The sequence below is a fragment of the Symphalangus syndactylus genome, chromosome 15, assembly GCF_028878055.3.
Source record: "Symphalangus syndactylus isolate Jambi chromosome 15, NHGRI_mSymSyn1-v2.1_pri, whole genome shotgun sequence".
Lineage (NCBI taxonomy): Eukaryota > Metazoa > Chordata > Mammalia > Primates > Hylobatidae > Symphalangus > Symphalangus syndactylus.
In genome coordinates this window covers 69,210,087-69,236,895 of record NC_072437.2, presented here as the reverse complement: position 1 = coordinate 69,236,895, position 26,809 = coordinate 69,210,087, and the positions used below count along the sequence as shown (strand labels likewise).

Here is a 26,809-nt window from a genome sequence, read left to right as displayed (position 1 = left end):
ATGAGCCAAAAAAGTCTCCATATTGTTACCAGTTATTTAAAAGTTGATATGTTCATCTTTTTCTATCACACATACACACAATCATACTATATAATTTTTGCATTTATTTGTGTACATAGTGCTTAGATAGACTGTAATATGCAGATCACTCTCTAAAGATGTATCCATTCAGAATTAAATTTAAATAAGAACCAATATGAATTAGATTTAAACAAGAACCACATTAACTGTAAATTAATGATTTAGAACAAATTACTTAAAGTTAGCTAACCAGCTAATTTACTTATCTGATAGCTTTAAACAGTGTGTATTTACAATAGAGACTCATCTGAGTAGCCAAACACACTTTGTGGACTATTTGAAAAATCACAGTGGATTAGAACTTGAAATTTGCATACCCTCTTATTCCCTGAACCTCCCCTAGAAGATGCTAGTGAGAGACAAATTAATGAAAGTAATAACCATTTTAGGTTCCCCCTAGGAAATAGTTTATGTTGGTGCCATGTAAATATGTAAGATATGTGTTTGTCTTTTTTAGGAAGTTGTGCGGTTTCTAGACAAGAAGCATCCAAACCACTATCGAGTGTACAATCTATGCAGTATGTACATTACCCTATATTTTGCTACTGTAGATAGAAAACAGATTACTGCACATAAGAAGATGATTTTGTTTTTTAGATTGCATTTAATCATAAGTATTTGGTAGTGGCAAGGGATGAATTTAAAAATCCCCATCTTGGACTGGCTCCATTCAGTAGAAGGAGTTAGCCCAGCAGCACACAGTACCCTATGAAGGATGCGGCTTTGGCAGGACCAATGAGGCTGGAGTGGAAGCAAACCATTTTAGGGAAGATCTGTTCTAGCGATATTAGGTTTAGGAAAATCTTTCTGTTTTTCCTGCCAGATTGTGTTATGAGGACATAGACAATTTAACAAATGAGTCTTCTGACCCATCAGCAGTGGCATGTGATGAGAGCAAGGCTCTAGATGGGAAAAAAGCAAAAAACTCTGTAGAAAATAGGTTGTAACCCAGTTTAATACTCTATCTCTCTTGATTTTTTCCTCTACCCGTATACTCAATAGACATTTTCAGGGGGCAAATATTTTGGTCAGCTACATTTGCCTCTTGTTTGGTTTCTAACTACCCTGCAATAATAAAATGAATAGTCTGCTAGAAAGGTAAAAATTATACCTATTAGACAAAAATAAGTTGAGTTTAGGTTACATGAGATGGATAAACCACTACCATCCTTACGTTTTTGAAATTCTTGCGTTTATTTTAGAGCGGCAGGAGCAACTTGGAAAGCTCTTTTTGAAGATAGATAAGGAATTCTAATAAGATGTGTTAACTTATTCATAACTTCATCATTTATTATGTTATTCCCTATAGAGATATGACATACATATTATTTATTTTAGGTGAAAGAGCTTATGATCCTAAGCACTTCCATAATAGGGTCGGTAGAATCATGATTGATGATCATAATGTCCCCACTCTACAGTAAGTTTTATGCTAAGTTGACTATCAGAAGAGGGCTAAATATATTGGGCTTGATTTTTTGAAAATATTTTAACTAAAAATCTTAAACTTGAAATCAGTGAGATGGTGGTTTTCACCAAGGAAGTAAAGGAGTGGATGGCTCAAGATCTTGAAAACATCGTAGTGATTCACTGTAATGGAGGCAAAGGTAATAACATTTTCCTTTTTATTTCTCCCTTTCTAAAGACATGTAAATATAGATAAAGTACAAGAACAAGATACGTATTGCTATTAATATGTATTAATAATTGTTAGCATTTTTAAATATTAGCTCCAAGACTGAAAGAAGGGAAGGAGAAAGGAAAGAGGAGAGGAGGATGGGTAGGAGATAGGGAGAGGATAAGGAAGGGAAGAAAGTAGGAAAAAAGAACTAAGGAAGGTTGAGCATATTTTCCCTTGTTTTCCTAGTATTTGGATTTCTTTATTTTCGGTTTGCCAGTTTATATCTCTCAAAATGCAGTCTTTAATTTTAGAATATCAGAGTACTTTTATTTTATTTAAGGCTGATCTTTTTTATTTTTAAATTAACAAATAAAAAATCAATATATTTATGGTGTACAACATGATGTTTTGATATACGTAAACACTGTGAAATGGCTAAGTCAAGCTAATTAACATATGCATTACTCCACATATTTTTGTGTGAGAACATTTAAAATCTACTGTCTCAGCAATTTTCAAGTATACATTATTATTAACTGTGGTCACTATGTTGTACAATGAATTTCCTGAACTTATTCTTCCTAACTGAAATTTTGCATCCTTTAATCAACATCTCAGGCTGGGCACAGTGGCTGACACCTGTAATCCCAGCACTTTGGGAGGCTGAGGCAGGTGGATCACATGGTGAAGCCCCATCTCTACTAAAAATACGAAAAATTAGTCGGGTGTGGTGGCATGCACCTGTAATCCCAGCTACTCGGGAGGCTGAGGTAGAAGAATCGCTTGAACCTGGGAGGCAGAGGTTGCAGTGAGCCGAGATCGCACCACTGCACTCCAGCCTGAGCAACAAGAACAAAACTCCATCTAAAAAATTAATAGTAATAAAGTAAAAACCAACATCTCCACAGTCCCCCCAGTTTTGTCCCCCCAGCCCCTGGTAACCACCATTCTACTCTCTGCTTCCATGAATTTGACTTTTTTAGATTCCACAAATAAGCGAGACATGCAGTATTTGTCTTTCAATGCCTGGCTTATTTCACTTAGCATAATGTTCTCCAGGTTCATCCATATTATCTCAAGTGACAGGATATCCTCTAAGGCTGAATTGTATGCCTTTATTTATATGTACCACATATTCTTTATCCATTCATCCGTTGATAACATTTAGATTGACTGCATAGCTTGGGTATTACGAATAATGCTGCAGTGAACACGGGAGTGCAGATTTCATGTCTTTGGATATATACCCAGAAGTGGAATCTCCAAATCATATGGTAGTTCTATTTTTGGTTTTTTGAGGAATCTCAGTGCTGTTTTCCACAGTAACTACTAATTTACATTCACACCGACAGTGTACAAGGGGGATCCCTTTTCTCTTCATCCTCATCAACTCTTCTTTTGTCTTTTTGTTAATGACCATCCTAACAGGTGTGAGGATATCTCTTTGTGGTTTTAATTTGCTTTTCCCTGATGATTAATGATGTTTAGCATTTTCTCATTATACCTCTTGGCCATTTGTGTGTCTTCTGTTGGGAAATATCTTTTCATGTTCTTTGCCCATTTTCTAGAGAAGTAACTTGTTCTCTTGCTATTGTGTTGTCTGAGTTGCTTTTTTAAAAAATCTGTTAACCTATTATCGAATGTATGCTTTGTAGATATTTCCTCCCATTCTGTAGGTTGTCTCTTTACTCTACAAATGTTTCCTTTGCTGTACAAAAGCATTTTAGTTTGATACAGTATCATTTGTCTACTTTTTCTTTTGTTGCCTATGCTTTTCAGTCATATCCAAAAATATCTTGGCCCAGACTAATGTCAAGAAGATTTTCACCTATCTTTTCTTCTAGTAGTTTTCCAATTTCACGTTTCACAGTTAAGCATTTACTTTGAGTTGATTTTTGTATATTGGGTGAGATAGGTTGCAATTTCATTCTTCTGCAAGTGGATATTCAGTTTCCCCAGTATCGTTTATTGAAGAGACTGTCCTTTCCCCATCTTGGATTCTTGGCACCTTTGTTGAACATCAGCTGAGTATAAATGCATGGATTTTTTCTGGGCTTTCTATTCTGTTCCATTGGTCTATATCTGCTTTTGTTCCAGTAATACTTAAGGTTGTTCTTAAACTTTGTGAGAACCTTTTAGATTAAGGGAGCCAACAGAGATGCTATTTCAAAAATTATACTGGAATTTTTATAGTGTAATGATATGAAGAAGTTGACATTGGTGGGGTTAAAACGGGGGAAAAAAGCCATTTGTAAATCCAACCAATTTAAGTTTAGTTAGATTTTCTCTCATTCAGGTTTAGGCTTTAAATAATCATCTAAGCATATTTCACAAATTTTGACAAACATAAATAATTACATTTTTAGTGGGCTCTAAATCAATTTTTATATCAAATTCCAGGAAAACATAACACCATAAACTGACTTATATAATTCAGTAAAATCAAGTTTTAGTCTTATTGACTAGTTTCAAGCCCATTAGTTAATATACAGGTTCTGTGTTTAGCTGTATATTAGTTAATATACAGGTTCTGTGTTTAGCTCTACAGCTTGGAATATTGTATATAAACTGGCAATTTACAATACCATAGTTAAGAATATAGACGTTGAATCATTTGAAATTGCCAGTTTTTAACCATCCTTTGCTTTAAAAATGGCCATTTCACATTGCCCAACCTAAAATGTTATTAAAGAAGTTAGCATCAGTTTTCTATTAACTAATGCTAATTCCTTGCTTGAAGGAAAACATTCCTTTCAAATTTGACTTTTTTCTTTTTTGCTGAGAGGGGGTTTACATTATTCTGTGTTCACATAATATTTTGTTGATTTTGTTAAAGGTTGTTTAGAGGGCTAATATTCAGCTGGTATGTACCAAAGCAGCCTCTTCTTTATGTGTTCATTCATATTAGTCTTGCTGTCTTCTGGTTGGTTGCTGCCTGCAGGTTACCAGTAGTATCATGATAGTAAAAATATTTTATATTGATTTATAGGAGTTCTTTAAAGAATCTGAATGCCAATTTTTCTTAGTATTGCAATTATATTCTCCCCACATGTTGCCTTTTAAATTTGATTGTGATTTATTTTGTTGTACAAAGGTTTGTAAATTTTTGTTTTGTTTTGAGACATGATCTCGCTCTGTCACTCAGCTGGAGTGCAGTGGCACGATCTCGGCTCATTGCAGCCTGAACCTCTTGGGGCTCAAGTGATCCTCCCATCTCAGCCCCTCTGAGTAAATGGGACTACAGGTGAGCATCACCATGCCTGGCTAATTTTTGTATTTTTTATAGAGACAGGGTCTCACTGTGTTGCCCAAACTGGTCTCGAACTCCTGGACTCAAGTGATCCACCCACCTCAGCTTCCCAAATTGCTGGGATTACAGGCATGAGCCATCATGCCCGGATAGAAGTTTGTAATTTTTTTTTTCTTTTCTTTTCTTTTTATTATTATTATACTTTAAGTTTTAAGGTACATGTGCACAATGTGAAGGTTTGTTACATATGTATCCATGTAATTTTGAATATAGTAAATTTTTTTTCTATGTGTGTATATATATTTCATGCTTTTCTGTCATGTTTATGAAATTCACCCCATACTGATGTAGTAAAGGTATTCCACATTTCTTCAAAAATATTCAAGTTCTATTTTTAATATTTGGGTCTTTAATCTAATTGGAAGTTGGGGGAAGTATTTTTTTTCATATAGATAGCCAATTGTCCTAACACCATCAATTGCATGCTATTTTGTTCTCCATTAATTTGTAATTCCTCTCAGTAATATACCAAGTTTCTATAAATATTCAAAACTGTTCCTAAGTTTTCTCTACCACACTTTTGTAATTATTGTAGCTTTATAATGTGGTTTGATAAAGGCAGAATTGTCTTGCTCTTCTTGGAACTTTATTATTACATTCAATTTTAAAATCATTTTGTGAAGTGTCATAATAAAACACTTTTAGGATTTTTATTGGAACTACATTGAATGTATAGATTAACTTGAGAGAACTGACAACTTTGCAATATTGAGTTGTACATGTGAATCATCTTGTTCATTCTTTAATAATATTTTATACTTTTTTTCGTCATGTCTTTGCACATCTTTTCAAAAATTCATTCCTACACAAATTGTGACTGAAAATGGAATCTCTTTTTTTCTGTTACATTTGGGTTGTTTCCAATTTTTATTGTGATAAATTATGTTTTTTGTTTTGAGATAAGGTCTCAGTCTGTCACCCAGGCTGGAGTGCAGTGACATGATCTCAGTTCATTGCAACCTCCGCCTCCTGGGTTCAAGCAATTCTCATGCCTGTGCCTCCAGAGTAGCTGGGATTACAGGTGTCCACCACCACACCCAGCTAATTTTGTATTTTTAGTAGAGATGGGGTTTTGCCATGTTGTCCAGGCTGGTCTCAAATTCCTGACCACAAGTGATGTGCCTACCTCTGCCTCCCAAAGTGCTGGGATTACAGGCATGAGCCACCGCACCTAGCCCAATAATACTGCTTTTAAAAATACACGTTTCTTGTTGCACATGTGGCCACATTTTTGCTGAGTGTATACCTCACACTAAAATTGTTCTGTCTTAGGGTAATGAATCTTGAACTTTCCTTGATAATGTCACCTGTTTTCTAAAACAGTTGTACCAATTTTTACTCCACTGGTATTATACACTTCAAGCATTCCATATCTTCCCCAATACTTGCAATTCTGAGTATTTTTAGTTTTAGTTTTCGGGTGTTTGTGTGATGGCATCTTATGGTGGTGATCATTTGCATTTCTATAATTACTAATAAGATTGAGGAAGTTTTTTAAGATTATTATTTGGATATCCTTTTTTGTAAAGTAACTTTTTAATTTTCTTAACCATTTTTCTCCTGGATTATTCATCTTTTTTCTCCTGATTGTAGGAGTTCTTTATGTGTTCTGATTTCAATTCTGTTATTGGTCATAAATGTATTTCAAGAAAGCTTTTCTGCTCTGTGATTTGCCTTTTCTCTCTCTCAGGAGTATCTTTTGGTTAACAGAAGTTCTTAGTTGAATTACCATCATATGTATCATGCTTTCCCTTTATAAAGTTTGTGTTTTTGTGTCCTGATTAAGAAAATTTTCCTTGAGTTTAAAGGACATTTTACTACTATATTTTCTTCGAGAAGGTTCATTCCTTTTAAAATTGATTTATGTGTGTGGTGTGAGGAAGGCATCAGGTTTCATCATTTTCCATGTATGGCTATCCAGTTATTCCAGCACACTGGTTCAGAAGATTTTCATTTCTTTACTACCCTGAAGAACATGAATCTGTTTCTGATCTTTCTATTCTGTTCATTGATTTTTCATCTGTGTGCCAATAGCACAACTATCTTACTGTAGCTTTCTAATACGTCCTCATCATTTCTTTTTCTTCACAATTGTTTGGGTATTTTAGGTCATCTATATTTCCATATAAATTTGGGAATCAACTAGTCAAATTTCACACACTGGATAGAAATTTGTTTGGAATTGCATTGAATTTATAGACTGGGGAGAATTGAATCTTGACAATATTGACTCATCCAACCCATGAACAGAGGTATTCTCTCATTTAGTTAGGTCCTCTTCAATTTCTCTTTACAATGCTTTCTCATTTTCTATATAGAAAGCTTGCATATTTTTGGTGAGATTTATTCTTAGATTTTTTTTGTGGTTATTTAAATGATATCCCTTTAAAATGTTTATTTTCTAAATGTTTTCTGTTGTTTTAAATGCAGTTCATTTTATTTATTAATCTTGCAATTAGCAACTTTCCTAAACTCACTTTTTTTTTTTTTTGAGGTACGGTCTCATTCTGTCACCCAGGCTGGAGTGCAGTGGCATGATCATGGCTCACTACAGCCTCAACCTCCCTGGGCTCAGGTGATCCTCCTGTATCAGCCTCTTGAGTAGCTAGCACTGCAGGCAGGTGCCACCATGCCCAGCTAATTTTTTCACTTTTTTTGTAGAGATGGGGTTTTGCTATGCTGCCCAGGTTGGTCTCAAACTCCTGCACTCAGTTGATCTGCCAGCGTCAGCCTCCACCTCCCAAAGTGCTAGGACTGCAGGCCTGAGCTACCGTGCCCAGCCTAAACTCACTTATTCGTTCTACTAATTTATCTATAGATTCTTTTGGATTTTATGGTACATGATTACATCATATGAAAATAATAGGTGGAGCCAAGATGGCCGAATAGGAACAGCTCCGGTCTCCAGCTCCCAGCCCCAGCGACACAGAAGACGGGTGATTTCTGCATTTCTGCTTGAGGTACCGGTTTCATCTCACTAGGGAGTGCCTAACAGTGGGTGCAGGACAGTCGGTGAAGCGCACTGTGCGCGAGCCGAAGCAGGGCGAGGCATTGCCTCACTCGGGAAGCGCAAGGGGTCAGGGAGTTCCCTTTCCTAGTCAAAGAAAGGGGAAACAGACGGCACCTGGAATATCGGGTCAGTCCCGTCCTAATACTGCGCTTTTCCAACGGGCCTGGAAAACGGCACACTAGGAGATTGTGTCCCGCACCTGGCTCGGAGGGTCCTATGCCCACAGAGTCTCGCTGATTGCTAGCACAGCAGTCTGAGATCACGCTGCAAGGCGGCAACGAGGCTGGGGGAGGGGCGCCCGCCATTGCCCAGGCTTGCTTAGGTAAACAAAGCAGCCAGGAAGCTCGAACTGGGTGGAGCCCACCACAGCTCAAGGAGGCCCGCCTGCCCCTGTAGACTCCACCTCTGGGGGCAGGGCACAGACAACCAAAAACTCAGCGAGAACCTCCACAGCCTTAAATGTCCCTGTCTGACTGACAGCTTTGAAGAGAGTAGTGGTTCTCCCAGCATGCAGCTGGAGATCTGAGAACGGACAGACTGCCTCCTAAAGTGGGTCCCTCACCCCTGAGCAGCCTAACTGGGAGGCACCCCCCCAGTAGGGACAGACTGACACCTCATTCAACCGGGTACTCCTCTGAGACAAAACTTTCAGAGGAACTATCAGACAGCTGAATTTGTGGTCTCACGAAAATCCACTGTTCTGCAGCCACCGCTGCTGAGACCCAGCCAAACAGCGTCTGGAGTGGACCTCTAGTAAACTCCAACAGACCTGCAGCTGAGGGTCTTGTTTGGTAGAAGGAAAATTAACAAAGAGAAAGGACATCCACACCAAAAACCCATCTGTACATCACCATCATCGAAGACAAAAAGTAGACAAAACCACAAAGATGGGGAAAAAACAGACCAAAAAAACTGGAAACTCTAAAAAACAGAGCACCTCTCCTCCTCCAAAGGAACGCAGTTCCTCACCAGCAACGGAACAAAGCTGGATGGAGGATGACTTTGATGAGTTGAGAGAAGAAGGCTTCAGACGATCAAACTACTCTGAGCTACGAGAGGAAATTCAAAACAATAGCAAAGAAGTTAAAAACTTTGAAAAAAAATTAGAAGAATGGATAACTAGAATAACCAATGGAGAGAAGGGCTTCAAGGAGATGATGGAGCTGAAAGCCAAGTTTCGAGAACTACGCGAAGAATGCAGAAGCCTCAGTAGCAGATGCGATCAACTGGAAGAAAGGGTATCGCTGATAGAAGATGAAATGAATGAAATGAAGAGAGAAGGAAAGTTTAGAGAAAAAAGAATAAAAAGAAATGAACAAAGCCTCCAAGAAATTTGGGACTATGTGAAAAGACCAAACCTACGTCTGATTGGTGTACCTGAAAATGATGGGGAGAATGGAACCAAGTTGGAAAACACTCTGCAAGATATTATCCAGGAGAACTTCCCCAATCTAGCAAGGCAGGCCAGCATTCAGATTCAGGAAATACAGAGAACGCCACAAAGATACTCCTCAAGAAGGGCAACTCCAAGACACATAATTGTCAGATTCACCAAAGTGGAAATGAAGGAAAAAATGTTAAGGGCAGCCAGAGAGAAAGGTCGGGTTACCCACAAAGGGAAGCCCATCAGACTAACAGCTGATCTCTCAGCAGAAACTCTACAAGCCAGAAGAGAGTGGGGGCCGATATTCAACATTCTTAAAGAAAAGAATTTTCAGCCCAGAATTTCCTATCCCGCCAAACTAAGCTTCATAAGTGAAGGAGAAATAAAATACTTTACAGACAAGCAAACGCTGAGTGATTTTGTCACCACCAGGCCTGCCCTAAAAGAGCTCCTGAAGGAAGCACTAAACATGGAAAGGAACAACCGGTACCAGCCCCTGCAAAAACATGCCAAATTGTAAAGACCATCGAGGCTAGGAAGAAACTATAGCAACTAACGAGCAAAATAACCAACTAACATCATAATGACAGGATCAGATTCACACATAACAATATTCACGTTAAATGTAAATGGGCTAAATGCTCCAATCAAAAGACACAGACTGGCAAACTGGATAAGGAGTCAGGACCCATCAGTGTGCTGTATTCAGGAAACCCATCTCACGTGCAGAGACACACATAGACTCAAAATAAAGGGATGGAGGAAGATTTATCAAGCAACTGGAAAACAAAAAAAGGCAGGGGTTGCAATCCTAGTCTCTGATAAAATAGACTTTAAACCAACAAAGATCAAAAGAGACAAAGAAGGCCATTACATAATGGTAAAGGGATCAATTCAACAAGAAGAGCTAACTATCCTAAATAGATATGCACCCAACATAGGAGCACCCAGATTCATAAAGCAAGTCCTCAGTGACCTACAAAGGGACTTAAACTCCCACACAATAATAATGGGAGATTTTAACACCCCACTGTCAGCATTAGACAGATCAACGAGACAGAAAGTTAACAAGGATATCCAGGAATTGAACTCAGCTCTACATAAAGTGGACCTAATAGACATCTACAGAACTCTCCACCCCAAATCAACAGAATATACATTTTTTTCAGCACCACACCGCACCTATTCCAAAATTGACCACATAGTTGGAAGTAAAGCTCTTCTCAGCAAATGTAAAAGAACAGAGATTATAACAAACTGTCTCTCAGACCACAGTGCAATCAAACTAGAACTCAGGATTAAGAAACTCACTCAAAACCGCTCAACTACATGGAAACTGAACAACCTGCTCCTGAATGACTATTGGGTACATAATGAAATGAAGGCAGAAATAAAGATGTTCTTTGAAACCAACGAGAACAAAGACACAACATACCAGAATCTCTGGGACACGTTCAAAGCAGTGTGTAGAGGGAAATTTATAGCACTAAATGCCCACAAGAGAAAGCAGGAAAGATCCAAAATTGACACCCTAACATCACAATTAAAAGAACTAGAAAAGCAAGAGCAAACACATTCAAAAGCTAGCAGAAGGCTAGAAATAACTAAAATCAGAGCAGAACTGAAGGAAATAGAGACACAAAAAACCCTTCAAAAAATTAATGAATCCAGGAGCTGGTTTTTTGAAAAGATCAACAAAATTGATGGACCGCTAGCAAGACTAATAAAGAAGAAAAGAGAGAAGAATCAAATAGATGCAATAAAAAACGAAAAAGGGGATATCACCACCGATCCCACAGAAATACAATCTACCATCAGAGAATACTACAAACACCTCTATGCAAATAAACTAGAAAATCTAGAAGAAATGGATAAATTCCTCGACAAATACACCCTCCCAAGACTAAACCAGGAAGAAGTTGAATCTCTGAATAGACCAATAACAGGTTCTGAAATTGTGGCAATAATCAATAGCTTACCAACCAAAAAGAGTCCAGGACCTGATGGATTCACAGCTGAATTCTACCAGAGGTACAAGGAGGAACTGGTACCATTCCTTCTGAAACTATTCCAGTCGATAGAAAAAGAGGGAATCCTCCCTAACACATTTTACGAAGCCAGCATCGTCCTGATACCAAAACCTGGCAGAGACTTAACCAAAAAAGAGAATTTCAGACCAATATCCTTGATGAACATTGATGCAAAAATCCTCAATAAAATACTGGCAAACCGAATCCAGCAGCACATCAAAAAGCTTATCCACCATGATCAAGTGGGCTTCATCCCTGGGATGCAAGGCTGGTTCAACATACGCAAATCAATAAATGTAATCCAGCATATAAACAGAACCAAAGACAAAAACCACATGATTATCTCAATAGATGCAGAAAAGGCCTTTGACAAAATTCAACAACCCTTCATGCTAAAAACTCTCAATAAATTAGGTATTGATGGGACGTATCTCAAAATAATAAGAGCTATCTACGACAAACCCACAGCCAATATCATACTGAATGGGCAAAAACTGGAAGCATTCCCTCTGAAAACTGGCACAAGACAGGGATGCCCTCTCTCACCACTCCTATTCAACATAGTGCTGGAAGTTCTGGCCAGAGCAATCAGGCAGGAGAAGGAAATAAAGGGTATTCAATTAGGAAAAGAGGAAGTCAAATTGTCCCTGTTTGCAGATGACATGATTGTATATCTAGAAAACCCCATTGTCTCAGCCCAAAATCTCCTTAAGCTGATCAGCAACTTCAGCAAAGTCTCAGGATACAAAATTAATGTACAAAAATCACAAGCATTCTTGTACACCAATAACAGACAAACAGAGACCCAAATCATGAGTGAACTCCCATTCACAATTGCTTCAAAGAGAATAAAATACCTAGGAATCCAACTTACAAGGGATGTGAAGGACCTCTTCAAGGAGAACTACAAACCACTGCTCAATGAAATAAAAGAGGATACAAACAAATGGAAGAACATTCCATGCTCATGGGTTGGAAGAATCAATATCGTGAAAATGGCCATACTGCCCAAGGTAATTTATAGATTCAATGCCATCCCCATCAAGCTACCAATGACTTTCTTCACAGAATTGGAAAAAACTACTTTCAAGTTCATATGGAACCAAAAAAGAGCCCGCATCGCCAAGTCAATCCTAAGCCAAAAGAACAAAGCTGGAGGCATCACGCTACCTGACTTTAAACTATACTACAAGGCTACAGTAACCAAAACAGCATGGTACTGGTACCACAACAGAGACATAGATCAATGGAACAGAACAGAGCCCTCAGAAATGATGCCGCATAGCTACAACTATCTGATCTTTGACAAACCTGACAAAAACAAGAAATGGGGAAAGGATTCCCTATTTAATAAATGGTGCTGGGAAAACTGGCTAGCCATATGTAGAAAGCTGCAACTGGATCCCTTCCTTACACCTTATACAAAAATTAATTCAAGATGGATTAAAGACTTATATGTTAGACCTAAAACCATTAAAATCCTACAAGAAAACCTAGGCAATACCATTCAGGACATAGGCGTGGGCAAGGACTTCATGTCTAAAACACCAAAAGCAATGGCAACAAAAGCCAAAATCGACAAATGGGATCTCATTAAACTAAAGAGCTTCTGCACAGCAAAAGAAACTATCATCAGAGTGAACAGGCAACCTACACAATGGGAGAAAATTTTTGCAACCTACTCATCTGACAAAGGGCTAATATCCAGAATCTACAATGAACTCAAACAAATTTACAAGAAAAAAACAAACAACCCCATCAAAAAGTGGGCAGAGGACATGAACAGACACTTCTCAAAAGAAGACATTTATGCAGCCAAAAAACACATGAAGAAATGCTCCTCATCACTGGCCATCAGAGAAATGCAAATCAAAACCACAGTGAGATACCATCTCACACCAGTTAGAATGGCCATCATTAAAAAATCAGGAAACAACAGGTGCTGGAGAGGATGTGGAGAAATAGGAACACTTTTACACTGTTGGTGGGACTGTAAACTAGTTCAACCATTGTGGAAGTCAGTGTGGCGATTCCTCAGGGATCTAGAACTAGAAATACCATTTGACCCAGCCATCCCATTACTGGGTATATACCCAAAGGACTATAAATCATGCTGCTATAAAGACACATGCACACGTATGTTTATTGCGGCACTATTCACAATAGCAAAGAGTTGGAACCAACCCAAATGTCCAACAACGATAGACTGGATTAAGAAAATGTGGCACATATACACCATGGAATACTATGCAGCCATAAAAAATGATGAGTTCGTGTCCTTTGTAGGGACATGGATGAAACTGGAAAACATCATTCTCAGTAAACTATCGCAAGGACAAAAAACCAAACACCGCATGTTCTCACTCATAGGTGGGAATTGAACAATGAGAACTCATGGACACAGGAAGGGGAACATCACACTCCGGGGACTGTTGTGGGGTGGGGGGAGGGGGGAGGGACAGCATTAGGAGATACACCTAATGCTAAATGACGAGTTAATGGGTGCAGGAAATCAACATGGCACATGGATACATATGTAACAAAACTGCACATTGTGCACATGTACCCTAAAACCCTAAAGTATAATAAAAAAAAAAAGAAAAAAAAAAAAAAAAAAAAAAAAAAAAAAAAAAAAGAAAATAATAAATTGTATTTTTTCCATTTCAGCATTTATCTCCCCTAGCACTGGCTAGAACCTTCAGTACAGTGTAGAATTAGAAGTAGCAATAGCAGCCATCAACATACAGTTCCATTCTCAAAGGAAAAGCTTTCAACATCTCTCCAATTGCTTTACGACTGTGTGTGTGTGTGTGTGTGTGTGTGTGTGTGTGTGTGTGTATTAGCTACCATTTATTGATTAAGAAATTCCTTGGCTGGGCGACATGGCTTACACCTGTAATCCCAGCACTTTTGGAGGCCCAGTGGGGGCAGATCACTTGAGGCCAGGAGTTTAAGACCAGCCTAGGCAACATGGTAAAACCCTGTCTCTACTAAAAAAATACAAAAATTTGCCAGGTGTGGCACATGCCTGTAATGCCAGCTACTCCGGCTGAGGCACAAGAATCACTTGAAACCAGGAGGCAGAGGTTGCAGTGAGCCAAGATCGCACCACTGCTCTCCAGCCTGGATGACAGAGTGAGACTCTGTCTCAAAAAACAAAAAACAAAAAAACAAAAAAAAAGAAAGAAAGAAAAAAGAAATTCCTTTAGCTTGCTAAGAGATTTTTTTAAAAAATCATGAATGAATGTTGAATTCTTAAAGATTTTTCTGAATCTTTGAGATGAAAATTTTTCTACTTTATCCTATAAATAAATGTGGTTAATTACACTGATTAAGTGGTAAACCAACATGTTTCTGGAATAAACGTAATTTAGTTGTGCTGTATTGTTTTGTTAAATACTTACTAAATTATTTTATTATTAAATTGCCAGATTCTGTCTGTTAATATTTTTGTTTAGGATTTTCAAATTCCTGTCATCTGGGCGATTGGTTATAATTTTCCTTTCTCATAGTGTTTTCAAATCTTGGCTTCGTAAAATGAGTTAGATTTCATTTTCTCTGTTTTTATTCTTTGGGTAAATTTATGCATGCTGATTTTTTTCCTTCTTAAGTGTAAAGTGAAATTCACCAGTGAACGCACATTGGCCTAGAGTTTTCTCTGGAGAGAAGTCTTTAAATTATGGCTCAATTCCCTATATAGAATGTTTTTATAATTTTATTTCTTTTGCCGATTTTGGTAGATTATAGTTTCCCTAGCATTTGTTCATTTAATCTAACTTTGCAAATGTCTTGACATCAAATTTTTCACAATATCATTTTACCATTTTAATGTCTGCAGAGATGTTCCCTTTTTTATTCCTGACATTGCTTTCTTGGTGCCTTCTCCCCTTTTTTCTTTTGATTAGTCTCACCAGGGATTTATCAATTTTACTAGTCTTTTAAAAGTACCAAATTTTTGGCTTTATTGGTGGTCTTTAGTTTTTACTTATTTTTTATTTCATCAGTTACTATTATATTTAGTATTTTCTTCTGTACCCCTTGGGTTAATTTTTTCTTTTCCTGACTTCTTGACATGGATAATTCTTAGAGTGTCGACCACTCTCTTTTCTATTTACCATTTAATGCTACAAGTTTTCCTCTAAGAATTGCTTTAGCTTCATCCCATAAATTTTTATTTGTAGTGTTTTTATTTTACTTAGTTCAAACTATTTTCCAACTTTGTGCTTGTTTGTTTTTTTTTTTGACCCATGAGTTATGTAGAAGTATAATTCCTTATTTCCAAACATATGAGAATTTTGTATTTATCTTTAAATTTTTGATTTCTAATTATATTGTGTTGTGGACACAGAACATACTATGTATTTTTTTCTTTTAGTTCTTTGAAATTTGCTTAGACTTGCTTTATGGCCCAGAATTTGGTCGATATTGTCACATGCTTTCTGTACATTTGAAAAGAACATGTATTATGCATTGTTGAGAACAGCGTTCTATGTACATCTATTTTATTTAACTCTTCTATTTTCCTACTGACATTCTGTTTTCATTCGATTGAATTTTAATAATATAATTCTTTCCTTCTCACCCTCTGTCATTACCTTGGAGGTCATACACTCCCTTTCTATGTTTTTAGTAATTGCTGTAAAGATTTCAACCTGCATCCTTGACTTAGCTATTAATTTTTGTTTATGTTGAGTCTGCATCTAGAAATCTTCCTAAACTCTCTCATTAGATTAAGGAGTTATTCTATAGATTTACTTACTACACTGACTTTCTACACTGGTTAGGCTCTGCAGTATACTGTTAAATGGAAGCAGTGAAGAGAGGGCGTTTTTGTTTAATTCCAGACTTTAAAGAAAATGCCGTCAATATTATGTCATTAATATGATGTTCCTGGTAGATATTTTCGTAGATTCTCTTTGTTGAGTTAAGGAAATTTCCTAGTTGTTGTTAATTTTTAAAGTCACAGGTGCAGGCTAAATTTTAGTGAAGCTTTTTCCTGCATTAATTGAGATAATTGTAAGGTGTGTCTTCTTTAATCAATGAATATGATCAATTGCATTAGTATAGATTTCTGATATAGGATGATTCTTGTATTTTTATTATTTGTTTTTTAATGGGCAAAAGACTTTTTTTTCTTTTTGAGCTTAGATTTTTGGTATAAATTAACTTTTAGATTTGGAAGTACATATGCGGGTTTATTGGTAATATTGTGTGATGCTGAGGTTTGGGGTATGATTGATCGCATCACCCAGGTACTGAGCACAGGACCCAGTAGTTAGTTTTTCAACCTGTGCCCTTTTCTGCTGTGTCCCCTCTAGAACTCCCCAGTGTCCATTATTGCCACCTTGATGTCCATGAGCACACATTGTTTAGCTTTCACTTATGAGTGAGAACATATGGTATTTGGTTTTTTGTTCCTGCATTAATTTGCTCAGGATAATGACTTCCAGCTGCATCCATGATGCTGCAAAGGAAACGATTTCTTTTTTTTTTTTTTTTTTTTTTTGAGATGGAGTTTCGCTCTTGTTGCCCAGGCTAGAGTGCAATGGCGCAGTCTTGGCTCACTGCAACCTCCACCTCCCAGGTTCAAGCGATTCTCCTGGCTCAGCCTCCCAAGTAGCTGGGATTACAAGTGCCTGCGACCACACCCAGCTAATTTTTGTATTTTTAGTAGAGATAGGGTTTCACCAAGTTGGCCAGGCTGCTCTCGAACCCCAGACCTCAGGTGATCCACCCACCTCAGCCTCCCAAAGTGCTGGGATTACAGGCATGAGCCACCGCACCCAGCCTGTTTTTTTGTTTGTTTTTTGTTTTTGTGTTTGTTTGTTTGTTTGTTTTTTGAGATGGAGTCTTGCTCTGTCACCCAGACTGGAATGGAGTGGTGCAATCTCGGTCACTGCAACCTCCGCCTCCTGGGTTCAAGCGATTCTCCTGCCTCAGCCTTCTGAGTCACTGGGATTACAGGTGTGCACCACCATGCCCGGCTAATTTTTCTATTTTTAGTAAAGACGGAGTTTCACTATGTTGGCCAGGCTGGTCTTGAACTCCTGACCTCAAGTGATCTGCCTGCCTTGGCCTCCCAAAATGCTGGGATTACAGATGTGAGCCACTGCACCTGGCCCATGGCTCTATTTTGAAGTATGTTCCTTTGATTCCTAGTTTCTTGAGTATTTTTTTTTTTTTATCAAGAAAGATGTTGAATTTTATCAAAAGCTTTTTTTTTCTGCATCTATTGAGATGATCATGTGGTTTCTGTCTAATTCTGTTTGTGTGGTGAATCACATTTACTGGTTTGCATATGCTGAACCTTGTATTCTTGAAATGAAGCTTACTTGATCGTGAACTTTTTGATGTGCTGTTGGATTTGGCCGTAATCCTGATAGGGCTACCTTTGTATGTTATCTGGCCTTTTTCTCCAGTGCCTTTAGGGCTTTTTCTTTGACACTGGCCTTGGACAATCTGGCGAGTATATGCCTTGGTAATGTTCATTTTTTATAGTATCTTGCAGGTGCTGTCTGGCTTTATTGTACTTAGATGTCTATCTAGCAAGATTCAAGAAATTTTCTTGAATTATTCCATCAAATATGTTTTCCAGGTTGTTTTCTTTTTCTCTTTCTTTCTAGGGCATGCCAGTAATTCATAGGTTTGGTCACTTTACATCTATTTCTGACTTTCTTCACTTTTAAAAAATCTTTTTTCTTTTTTTTGTCTGACTGGATTAGTTCAAAAGACCAGTCTTCAGGCTCTGAAATTATGTTTTCTACTTTGTCCAGTCTATTGATAAAGCTTTCAGTTGTATTTTGAAATTCCTTGAGTTTTTTTAATTCCAGAAGTTCTGACTGATTTCTTATTAAGATGTTTATCTCTTCCTTCATTTCCTGGACTGATGTAGAAGTTTCTTTCTGTTGATTTCAACCTTGAATCTCACTGAGCTTCCTTGCAACCCAAGCTTTGAATTGTTTATTGCCATCTCTGAGTTTTCATTTTGGTAGGAAGCATTGCCAGAGAGCTAGTGTGGTCCTTTGGTAGTGTCACTACATTCAGATTTCTCATGGTGCCAGAATTCTTGCGTGGGTCCTTCTCATCTGGAGATGCTAGCACTTCTAATTTGTGTAATTATTTTTGTTTGGGTAGGATTTTTTCTTTTTCTTTCCTTTCCTATAATATTATTGTTATTTTTGGCTGGTCGCGGTGGCTCACGCCTGTAATCCCAGCACTTTGGGAGGCCGAGGCGGGCGGATCACGAGGTCAGGAGATCGAGACCATCCTGGCTGACACGGTGAAACCCCATCTCTACTAAAAATACAAAAAATTAGCCGGGCGAGGTGGCGGGCGCCTGTAGTCCCAGCTACGCGGGAGGCTGAGGCAGGAGAATGGCGCGGAGCCTGCAGTGAGCGGAGATCGCGCCACTGCACTCCAGCCTGGGCGACAGCGAGACTCCGTTTCAAAAAAAAAAAAAAAAAAAAAAAAAAAAAAATATATATATATATATATATATATATAATATAAAATTGTTATTTTTTTCTTCTTTCCCTTTCCCTCCTCCCTAGGGGGTGTGACTGTAGAGCCTGCTAGGTAGGGTCTTTTGGCTTTGCTTCTGTAGACCTATGCCTTCTGTCAGCAGGTTTTATATTGGGTGTGTGGTTTGACCTACAAGCCAGTAGATGGCGCCATGGGTAAGAGCTGGCTGTTGCCAGAGCTGCTGGCTATGTTCTTGATCCTTGTTTATTGGGAGGAGCTCTCTGTTGCCCCAGGCAATGGGCTGATTTCCTGAGTACACATTAATCTGAGCTCCCTCAGCCCTAGGGGTATGGGGATTGGGGGCACAAGATGGGTGAAGCCAGATAGGAAAGATCCCCCAGCGTTGTCCTGCTCCTAGTCCAGGTTTGGGAAAATGCCGGCAGTGTTTCCCTGTGTCTTTCCCCCACAGTCTCCAAGTCTCTCCTCAAATGAGCTCCAAGGCTTGGGAGAAACAATCTCTTCCTCTGCCGGGGTTGCGTGGATCTCCAGTGGAAAGGTGAGACAGAGGCATGCTGTCTGCCTCTCTCACAGACTGGGGCTTCACTCGCTTTTATCAGTCGAATGCTTCCTGAGGGCTGCTTGCCTGCATTGTCCTCCCCAGGATCTGGGATGTCCTTCATAATTCCGGGGAATTGCCATTTTCTTTCTTGAATTAAAGCTCGCAGAGTTGGTCTTTATGTACTTGCTTGCTATTTCCAAATGACTGAGGCATGCTAAAAGCCTGTAATCTGCCATCTTGGAAAAAACATCCTTGCATCCTTAAAAGAAATGGCACTTGGTGTTGATACATGGTGTTTCTACATTGCTGAATTCACTTTGAAAATATATGTATATTTTTAAATCTACATTTATATGTGAGACTGGTGTAAAAATATCTTTTCTTCTACTGTATATGTGCAATTTTGGAATCAGTTATATTAATGTACTAAATGAGTTGGGAATTTTTCTTTTTTACTATTATCCAAAAAAAATTATAAAAGACATGAATTGTTGCTTTCTTATAGATTTAGTAAAAACCTCATCGTGTCCTTTTGTGGAGAGATGGTGAGAGATATTTTTACTGTAAATGTAATTTGCGTATTTTTCACCTGTGAGGCGGAGGTTGCAATGAGCCAAGATTGTGCCACTGCACTCCAGCCTGTGTGACACAGCAAGACCCTGTCTCAAAAAAAAAGAAAGAAAATCAACTTAAAATGCACTCCTTGAATATTTCTGAGTGTATTTGTATACCATGTATGTTCCTTGAACTAACTTGTTTTCTTTTCTAGGAAGAACCGGCACTATGGTTTGCGCTTTCCTTATTGCCTCTGAAATATTTTTAACTGCAGAGGTATGAAAGATGTTCTACAAACTTTGTCTTATGATGATTGAGTTTGCTAGTTCTGAAACATCACTGGTAGGACATTAAGATGATTAGTTTAGTCATGGTGCTTAGTAAAATTGTAATTAGAGAAGCAGTCTTTAGTAAGTCTGTTTTTGATACTTTCTTGTTTAACGTGCACTAGTTGGTAGCTGACTTCAGAATCTCTTTGGGCCAGGACTAGAGTGAGGTCAATGAGGTGCAAAATTTAAGGGAATGCTAAAAAGTGTAATAATTAAAATAAATAATTTTAATGCAATATTTTAATAAAAATTAATGCAAAAAATCTATGATGTATACAATATCAACATTTTAAATAAAGACAAGACCTGATGGGGCAGGATTAAGGTGAGAGGAGTAAAGCCATGTTACACAGATAAAAAAAATTCAGTGATCAAGATGCTTCCCTCACTTCACCTGGCCCTGCTCTTACTCCTGCCAGTCCCATGACTTCTTCCTTCCTCGTGAGAATAGTATTAAGCTTAATTAGATAAATTCTCCAGAGCCTTGCCCAACCTCCCAACTCTTAGGTAGATAAAAAGCAACATTTTGCAACTCAAAACAAAGCCTCTCCTGAATGTAAATATCTTTGCTTAGTCAATACATGTGGAGTCTGTGACCTCTAGAAATTTCTGGTAAGACAAGGTGGGCTGTTTCTACTTAAAGCAGAGTTCTCATTCATTTTTCTTTCTGCCGTTTTCTTGCTGAGATGCTACCATTTCCAGCAGCTCTGCTTGAGTTGTTTGGCCTACAGTCTAGGGAAGAAGTGGTGGTTATGCACAGTGCCCAGCACTCCAATTCCACCACCTTTGGTTTCTCTAATTTGAGATACACAGATTTTGAAAATGGATGTTCTAGGATAGTGTTTTTCAAGCTATGGTTCATGATTTATCAGTGAGTTGTAAAATAAAGTTACTGGGTTGTAACTGACATCTTTTAAAAATAAAATGGAATAGAGCAGAATAGAAAATATCAAAAGGTTTAAATATTGGGTGGGTGTGTGTGTGTGTGTGTGTGTCCTAGGTTTATTAATGTGGATTGCAGCTTAAAAAACAAAAGGTTTGAAAGTCATTGACAGCCATTGATCCAGAGACCTAAACTGAGACCCAGGGACCTGTATGCCAGGCCTGTGCTGCTTCTAACTGGCTGCAGCATTTCCATGGCAGATTGCTTGGTTTTCTTTTGGTCTCAGTGTTGTCATTTGTAATATGGAAAGAAGGGTTGGACCAGATGCTTTGTAAGGTTTTTCCAGGTCTAAAATTTTATGAATGTATGAATCCTTGAATGAGAGAAGTCCTAATTTTGTTATTTTCCGTAGCCTCTGCCCAAAGATCACTGCAGCCAGGCACGGGTGGCTCACGCCTGTAATCCCAGCACTTTGGGAGGCTGAGGCAGGCAGATCTCTTGAGGTCAGGAGTTTGAGAGCAGCCTGGCCAACATGGTGAAACCCCTATCTCTACTAAAAATACAAAAAATTAGCTGGGCATGATGGTACACACCTGTAGTTCCAGCTACTCAGAAGGCTGAGGCAGTAGAATCACTTGAACCCAGGAGGCAGAGGTTGCAGTGAGCTTAGATCCTGCCACTGTACTCCAGTCTGGGTTGCAGAGCAAGACTCTACCAAAAAACAAACAAACAAACAAACAAAATCACTGACTTTAGGAAAGAAGGTGGGCATAGAAACACTAAGGGTACCTAATATAGGAAAGGAAAGAGTGCAGATGAACCATGGTTGGATTGTACTCTTTTTTGTAGGAAAGCCTGTATTATTTTGGAGAAAGGCGAACAGATAAAACCCACAGCAGTAAATTTCAGGGAGTAGAAACTCCTTCTCAAGTAAGTTTTCTTTTTAAAAATGGGAGTTTTTTTAGGGGAGCGGGTTAAGATTGCCACCTGTTACTTGGTTTCATTTTAGACTCTTCTCCTTTGGTGATCAGGCAGCAGCAGTTGGGTGCCCTGCAACAGGCCTTGGTCCCTCCCTGAGTCTGAGGGTCACGCTTCAGGTGCTGCCCACATGCTGGGGACTCTGGCTTCTCCTCAGAGAATCCTGCTTTCTATTCTGTACTGGTTATTGTTTACGGAGCTCAGGAGTTGATTATTTTCCCGAAGTAGGAAGGTCCCGTACCCAAGGCTCCAGGACCCTGAAGTGTGTCTAAAATCACCAGCCTTTGATTTCAATGTAAAAAAGATCCAAGTCTTTCACAAACCCTTACTAGGGCAATTCAACCCTTGCAGAACATCACAAAGACTGTTTTTGGATGACTGCTGGTGTGTGTGTGTGTGTGTGTGTGTGTGTCTTTTCTGTGTGTTATGGGGGAGGTGTATTTTAAAAGAGAAAAGGGGAAATAAACTTTTCAAAACCCCTTCTGTATACCAGATGGTATTGCACTTTTACATATCTCATTTAATACCCATAATACCTATATGAAATATACACTGTTACTCTGTTTTTTCTTTTAGAAACATTTTGTTATGGAAAATTTTAATCATATACAAAAGTCCAGAGAATCATACAATATATCCTCATATAGTCATCACATTGCTGCAACAGTCATTTCAGCCTGTAGCCAGCCACGTTTCATCCATTCTTTTCCCACTCCACTCACACCCCCCAACCCCACTCTCCACTCTTGCTTTCCCTAAATCTGAGTTATTTTAAAGGAAATTTCAGTCATCAGATCATTTTATCTCACAGCATTTTAGTATGACATTTAAGTACTCTTAAAACAACAACAGAAAACCTTAACACTTTTTATCATATCTAAAAATATTATACCTTAAAAATCCTTAATATCAAATTTGTAGTCCATGTTTGTTTCCAAAATTGTCTTAAAATCTTTGAAAATTTAGTTTGTTTAATCAGAATTCAAACAAAGTCCACACATTTCATTTGGTTGCTGTGTCTCCTAAGTCTCTTTTAAGAATCTAAGTTCATAGATTTCTCACCATTTTTTATTACTTGTAATTTGTTTATTGCAGAAACCAGGGTGTTTATCCTATAGCATTTACAACATTCTAGACGTTGCTGAACTATTCTAAGAGTTCTATATTCACTATTTTATTTAATATTCTCAGTAACTCTATGAGTAGGCACTACTATGATTCTCATCTTACAAATTAGAAAATTGAGGTTTAGAGAAAGTAACTTTTGAACCAAGGACTGAAATCTAGATGTGAGTCTCTGAAGCCCTTGCTGTGCACGTTTTCTCATTTATATTGCCTTTTCTATATTGCCCCTGAAACTGAAGTGAGAGCGGGTTGGGAATTCCTAAACGGATTCGGATGTGGCTGTAAATGAGTTTTTCTTTAAGTGGTGGGAGCTGAGTAAGTACTCTTGGCCCCGTTAGAAGAACACTCTAACTACTGGCCCTAAACCTTTAGTTTGGGCCAGAAGAACTCAGCCTTATCCACTGATACTTTTCTCCCACACCCAAGCCCAAAACAAAACAAAACAAAATGAAGATAGTCATAGACCCTAAGCGAAAAGTGATAGGTGAATTTACTGAAGTGCAGCCCTAATCATGCCATTCCCATGCTCAAAATCCATACTATGTCCCCACTGCCAATGGCAATAAACTAAACGTTTCAACCTGGCACTCAAGAGCCACAGTTTGACTTTTCCAACCTTCTCTTCCGCTATGTGCATGCACACATGCCATACTCCAACACATTTAGACTGTGTGCTCTTTCCCAGCCTATGGACACTTGATACCCTATGCCATTGCTCGTGCCCCTTTTCCTAGAGTCCCTTTCCCTTCTCAGCCTGAAGTAGTCTCTTGCTTTTTCAATTCTTAGAGCCCTTTGTGTTTCTTTTAGGGACTACGTCACTTTGCATCATTCTCTAGTTATTTGAAGTGGTGACTTCTGTATCCCCTTTAAAGGCAAAGCCCATGGCTTACCCATCTTTCCACCCTTTTCTCATGATATCTTTTTGTTTGTAGTGAGTGCCTCCTATGTGTTGGTTGTATTAATTTCTACTACAAGTCCATGTTGTTATAAGTTGTAGGAGAAGGAAGCGTGGGAGCACAAGCAGCTTGAGGGCCCTGGTGGTTTACAGCCCTTAGGGAAAGATGGAGAATCTAGTGGCAGAAGCTAAGGGGATGCTAGATGGAGCTCCTTCAACAACTCTCCCCACAAATCTCCCCATCCCCATTCCTTCTGCAGTCGTGCACAGTTTCCCTAACTTTAGTCCAGAACTAGCACATCAAAGGCTGCAGCTGAATCTCTTCTGATTCCCCGAAAAAGCAACACAGGGACTCAGCTGCACGTTTGAGAGCTGTGTTGGCAAGACCTCAGGACAGAGTGCCCTCTGTGTCTGGTGGCGATTCTCAGACACCATCACATTCTGATCCTGCGTTGTGGGCCATTCTACTGACTACATCTACTCCTAAGTTAAGAACTTTCATGAGCCTGTCTCATGACTGGCCCTTTCTAAAGGGAAGTATGGCAGTTAGTTACTTTAATGAACATTTCCCAGTGGGTAAGGAACAGTCTGTGAACTTACGAGTTTTGTTTTGTTTTTAATTTTTGAGACAGAGTCTCGCTCTGTCGCCCAGACTAGAGTGCAGTGGTGCAATCTCAGCTCACTGCAACCTCGACCTCTTGGGTTCAAGCAGTTCTCCTGCCTCAGCCTCCGGAGTGGCTGGGATTATAGGTGCCCATCACCACGCATGGCCTGTTTTTGTAATTTTAGTAGAGACAGGGTTTCACCCTGTTGGCGAGGCTGGTCTCAAACTCCTGATGCCCGGTGATCTGCCCACCTCAGCCTCTCGAAGTGCTGGGATTACAGGCGGGAGCCATCATGATGGCCAACTTTTAAATTCTGAACCAGTTGATTCAGTACCAGAGCTCTTCAATACCTTGAAGAAAGATTCAGGGGAGAGCCGTTGTGAACAGCTTGCCCCAGGGAAAGGACAAGGCTAAGAGAATTCCAGGGCTTCCTTGAGAAAACAGAACTGAGGAAATGCAAAGTGAAGAAATTCTAGCTGTCAGGAACAAGAGAAGAATGACGGGAAAGCTGCTACTGAGGTTTGGAGGTATTCCTCTGGAGTTTTCACTTACACCATTCTCTCATGCCCAGGAAGCTGCTCTTCACCAAACCACAAGCCTTCCTCTAACTCAGTCACAACTAAGCTTCTATCTGGACACTGATGATGCTGTAACTGTTTTGTTGTGCTTCTGATTAGTTGCCCTCTCAACCATAAGCAGCCTATAAACAGGGCCTGGCTCCATCCTTGTTACTTCCCCATTGCACTGAATTCAGTATTTTTCCCTCAAGGTAGATAGTTGTGGGGCAGCATCCCTAAAAATGTCTAGTTATATAATGGCATCCAGTAAATGTTTTCTTAATTACTTACCTCCATTAACAAGCTTTATGCAAAAAAAAAAAACAAAAACGAATGCTGACTTTAGACATTTCATCTCCACTTAAAGGAAGATTTCTGTTGCTTTTCAGAATAGATATGTTGGATATTTTGCACAAGTGAAACATCTCTACAACTGGAATCTCCCTCCAAGACGGATACTCTTTATAAAAAGATTCATTATTTATTCTTTTTGTGGTAAGTGCTTTATGTATAATTGAAGAACTGGGCAGGAGGGCCAATGTCCCCACTCTGGGAGGGTTTTGCTCATAGTTGTATATACAGATGAGCCTAACTCATCCCTGTCTTTTTACGTATCCGCACACAGGAACTGCTCCTTACGTATGCCCCTCCTCCTGCAATTGCCCATTGATTGCCAGCCCTTAGATGTTCTTCACTTTTTCTTTTCCATCACCAATTTGGGGGACTTCATCCCCCTCCCATCTCTCCTGTTCTCATTGCTCCTCTGGTCTCAACCCAGGGTGGACTTTTCCAGGCAGAGGGAGCCTCTGATGAGGGAGGAGGAGGACCCATGTGCCCTCAAGCCTGCTTATTTCTCAGAACCACCTCTAGTTCAGAGTTTGCCTTGGTGGAGGGGTCTCCGTATTGTATCATTTTCTCACCTTCTTTTAGAGGCATATTTTTTTCTCCTCACCCTGGGCTCCCCTTTCCCCTCTCTCCTCCATCTGTAACCCTCTCACTCCCAGCTTACACTCAGGGGAGGCGGGAAAGCAGGATGTGTCTGTGTGGAAGGGATGGGGCCTCACCACTCCCACTGCCAGAGAGGTAGCAGGGAGGCGATGCTTCAGAACCCCTAAAGCAAACCTCTTCTAGCAGCCAGCTTGTGGACCTGAGATGGTGCCAGTGCTGGGTGTTACAGGTGCCATGGGGCCAGGATGCTGGTGTCCACACAGACAGCCTAGTATTTTTAGCCTTCTGAGTTTAGTTCTACATTTCACTGATTTCTGGTAGACATCAACAGAAAGAAGTTCTGCACCTGGAACGGGAAAGAGGGAACTGAGGCAAGAAACTGTGATTTCTAATGACAAATGAATATCATGGTGTTAGTGAAAACAAAATTAAATGAAAACAAACAAGCCTATGAGATGAGCAATCAAAGATAATAATA

At 39.1% G+C, this 26,809-nt stretch overlaps 1 protein-coding gene across 3 annotated transcripts in view; it reads left to right on the top strand.

Moving 5' to 3' along the window:
• LOC129463449 (phosphatidylinositol 3,4,5-trisphosphate 3-phosphatase TPTE2) overlaps nt 1-26,809 on the top strand; it is an 84,603-nt gene that overhangs the window by 48,204 nt on the left and 9,590 nt on the right. For 2 of the 3 annotated variants that reach the window (XM_063618834.1, XM_063618835.1), the window contains 6 exons: nt 539-599; nt 1,420-1,501; nt 1,600-1,688; nt 20,226-20,287; nt 22,073-22,153; nt 25,773-25,878. In XM_063618834.1, coding sequence (XP_063474904.1) covers nt 539-599; nt 1,420-1,501; nt 1,600-1,688; nt 20,226-20,287; nt 22,073-22,153; nt 25,773-25,878 — 481 coding nt within the window. Of the gene's footprint in view, nt 1-538; nt 600-1,419; nt 1,502-1,599; nt 1,689-19,256; nt 19,454-20,225; nt 20,288-22,072; nt 22,154-25,772; nt 25,879-26,809 lie in introns of those variants that run through there. The other variant, XM_063618836.1, reaches the window with a different exon arrangement.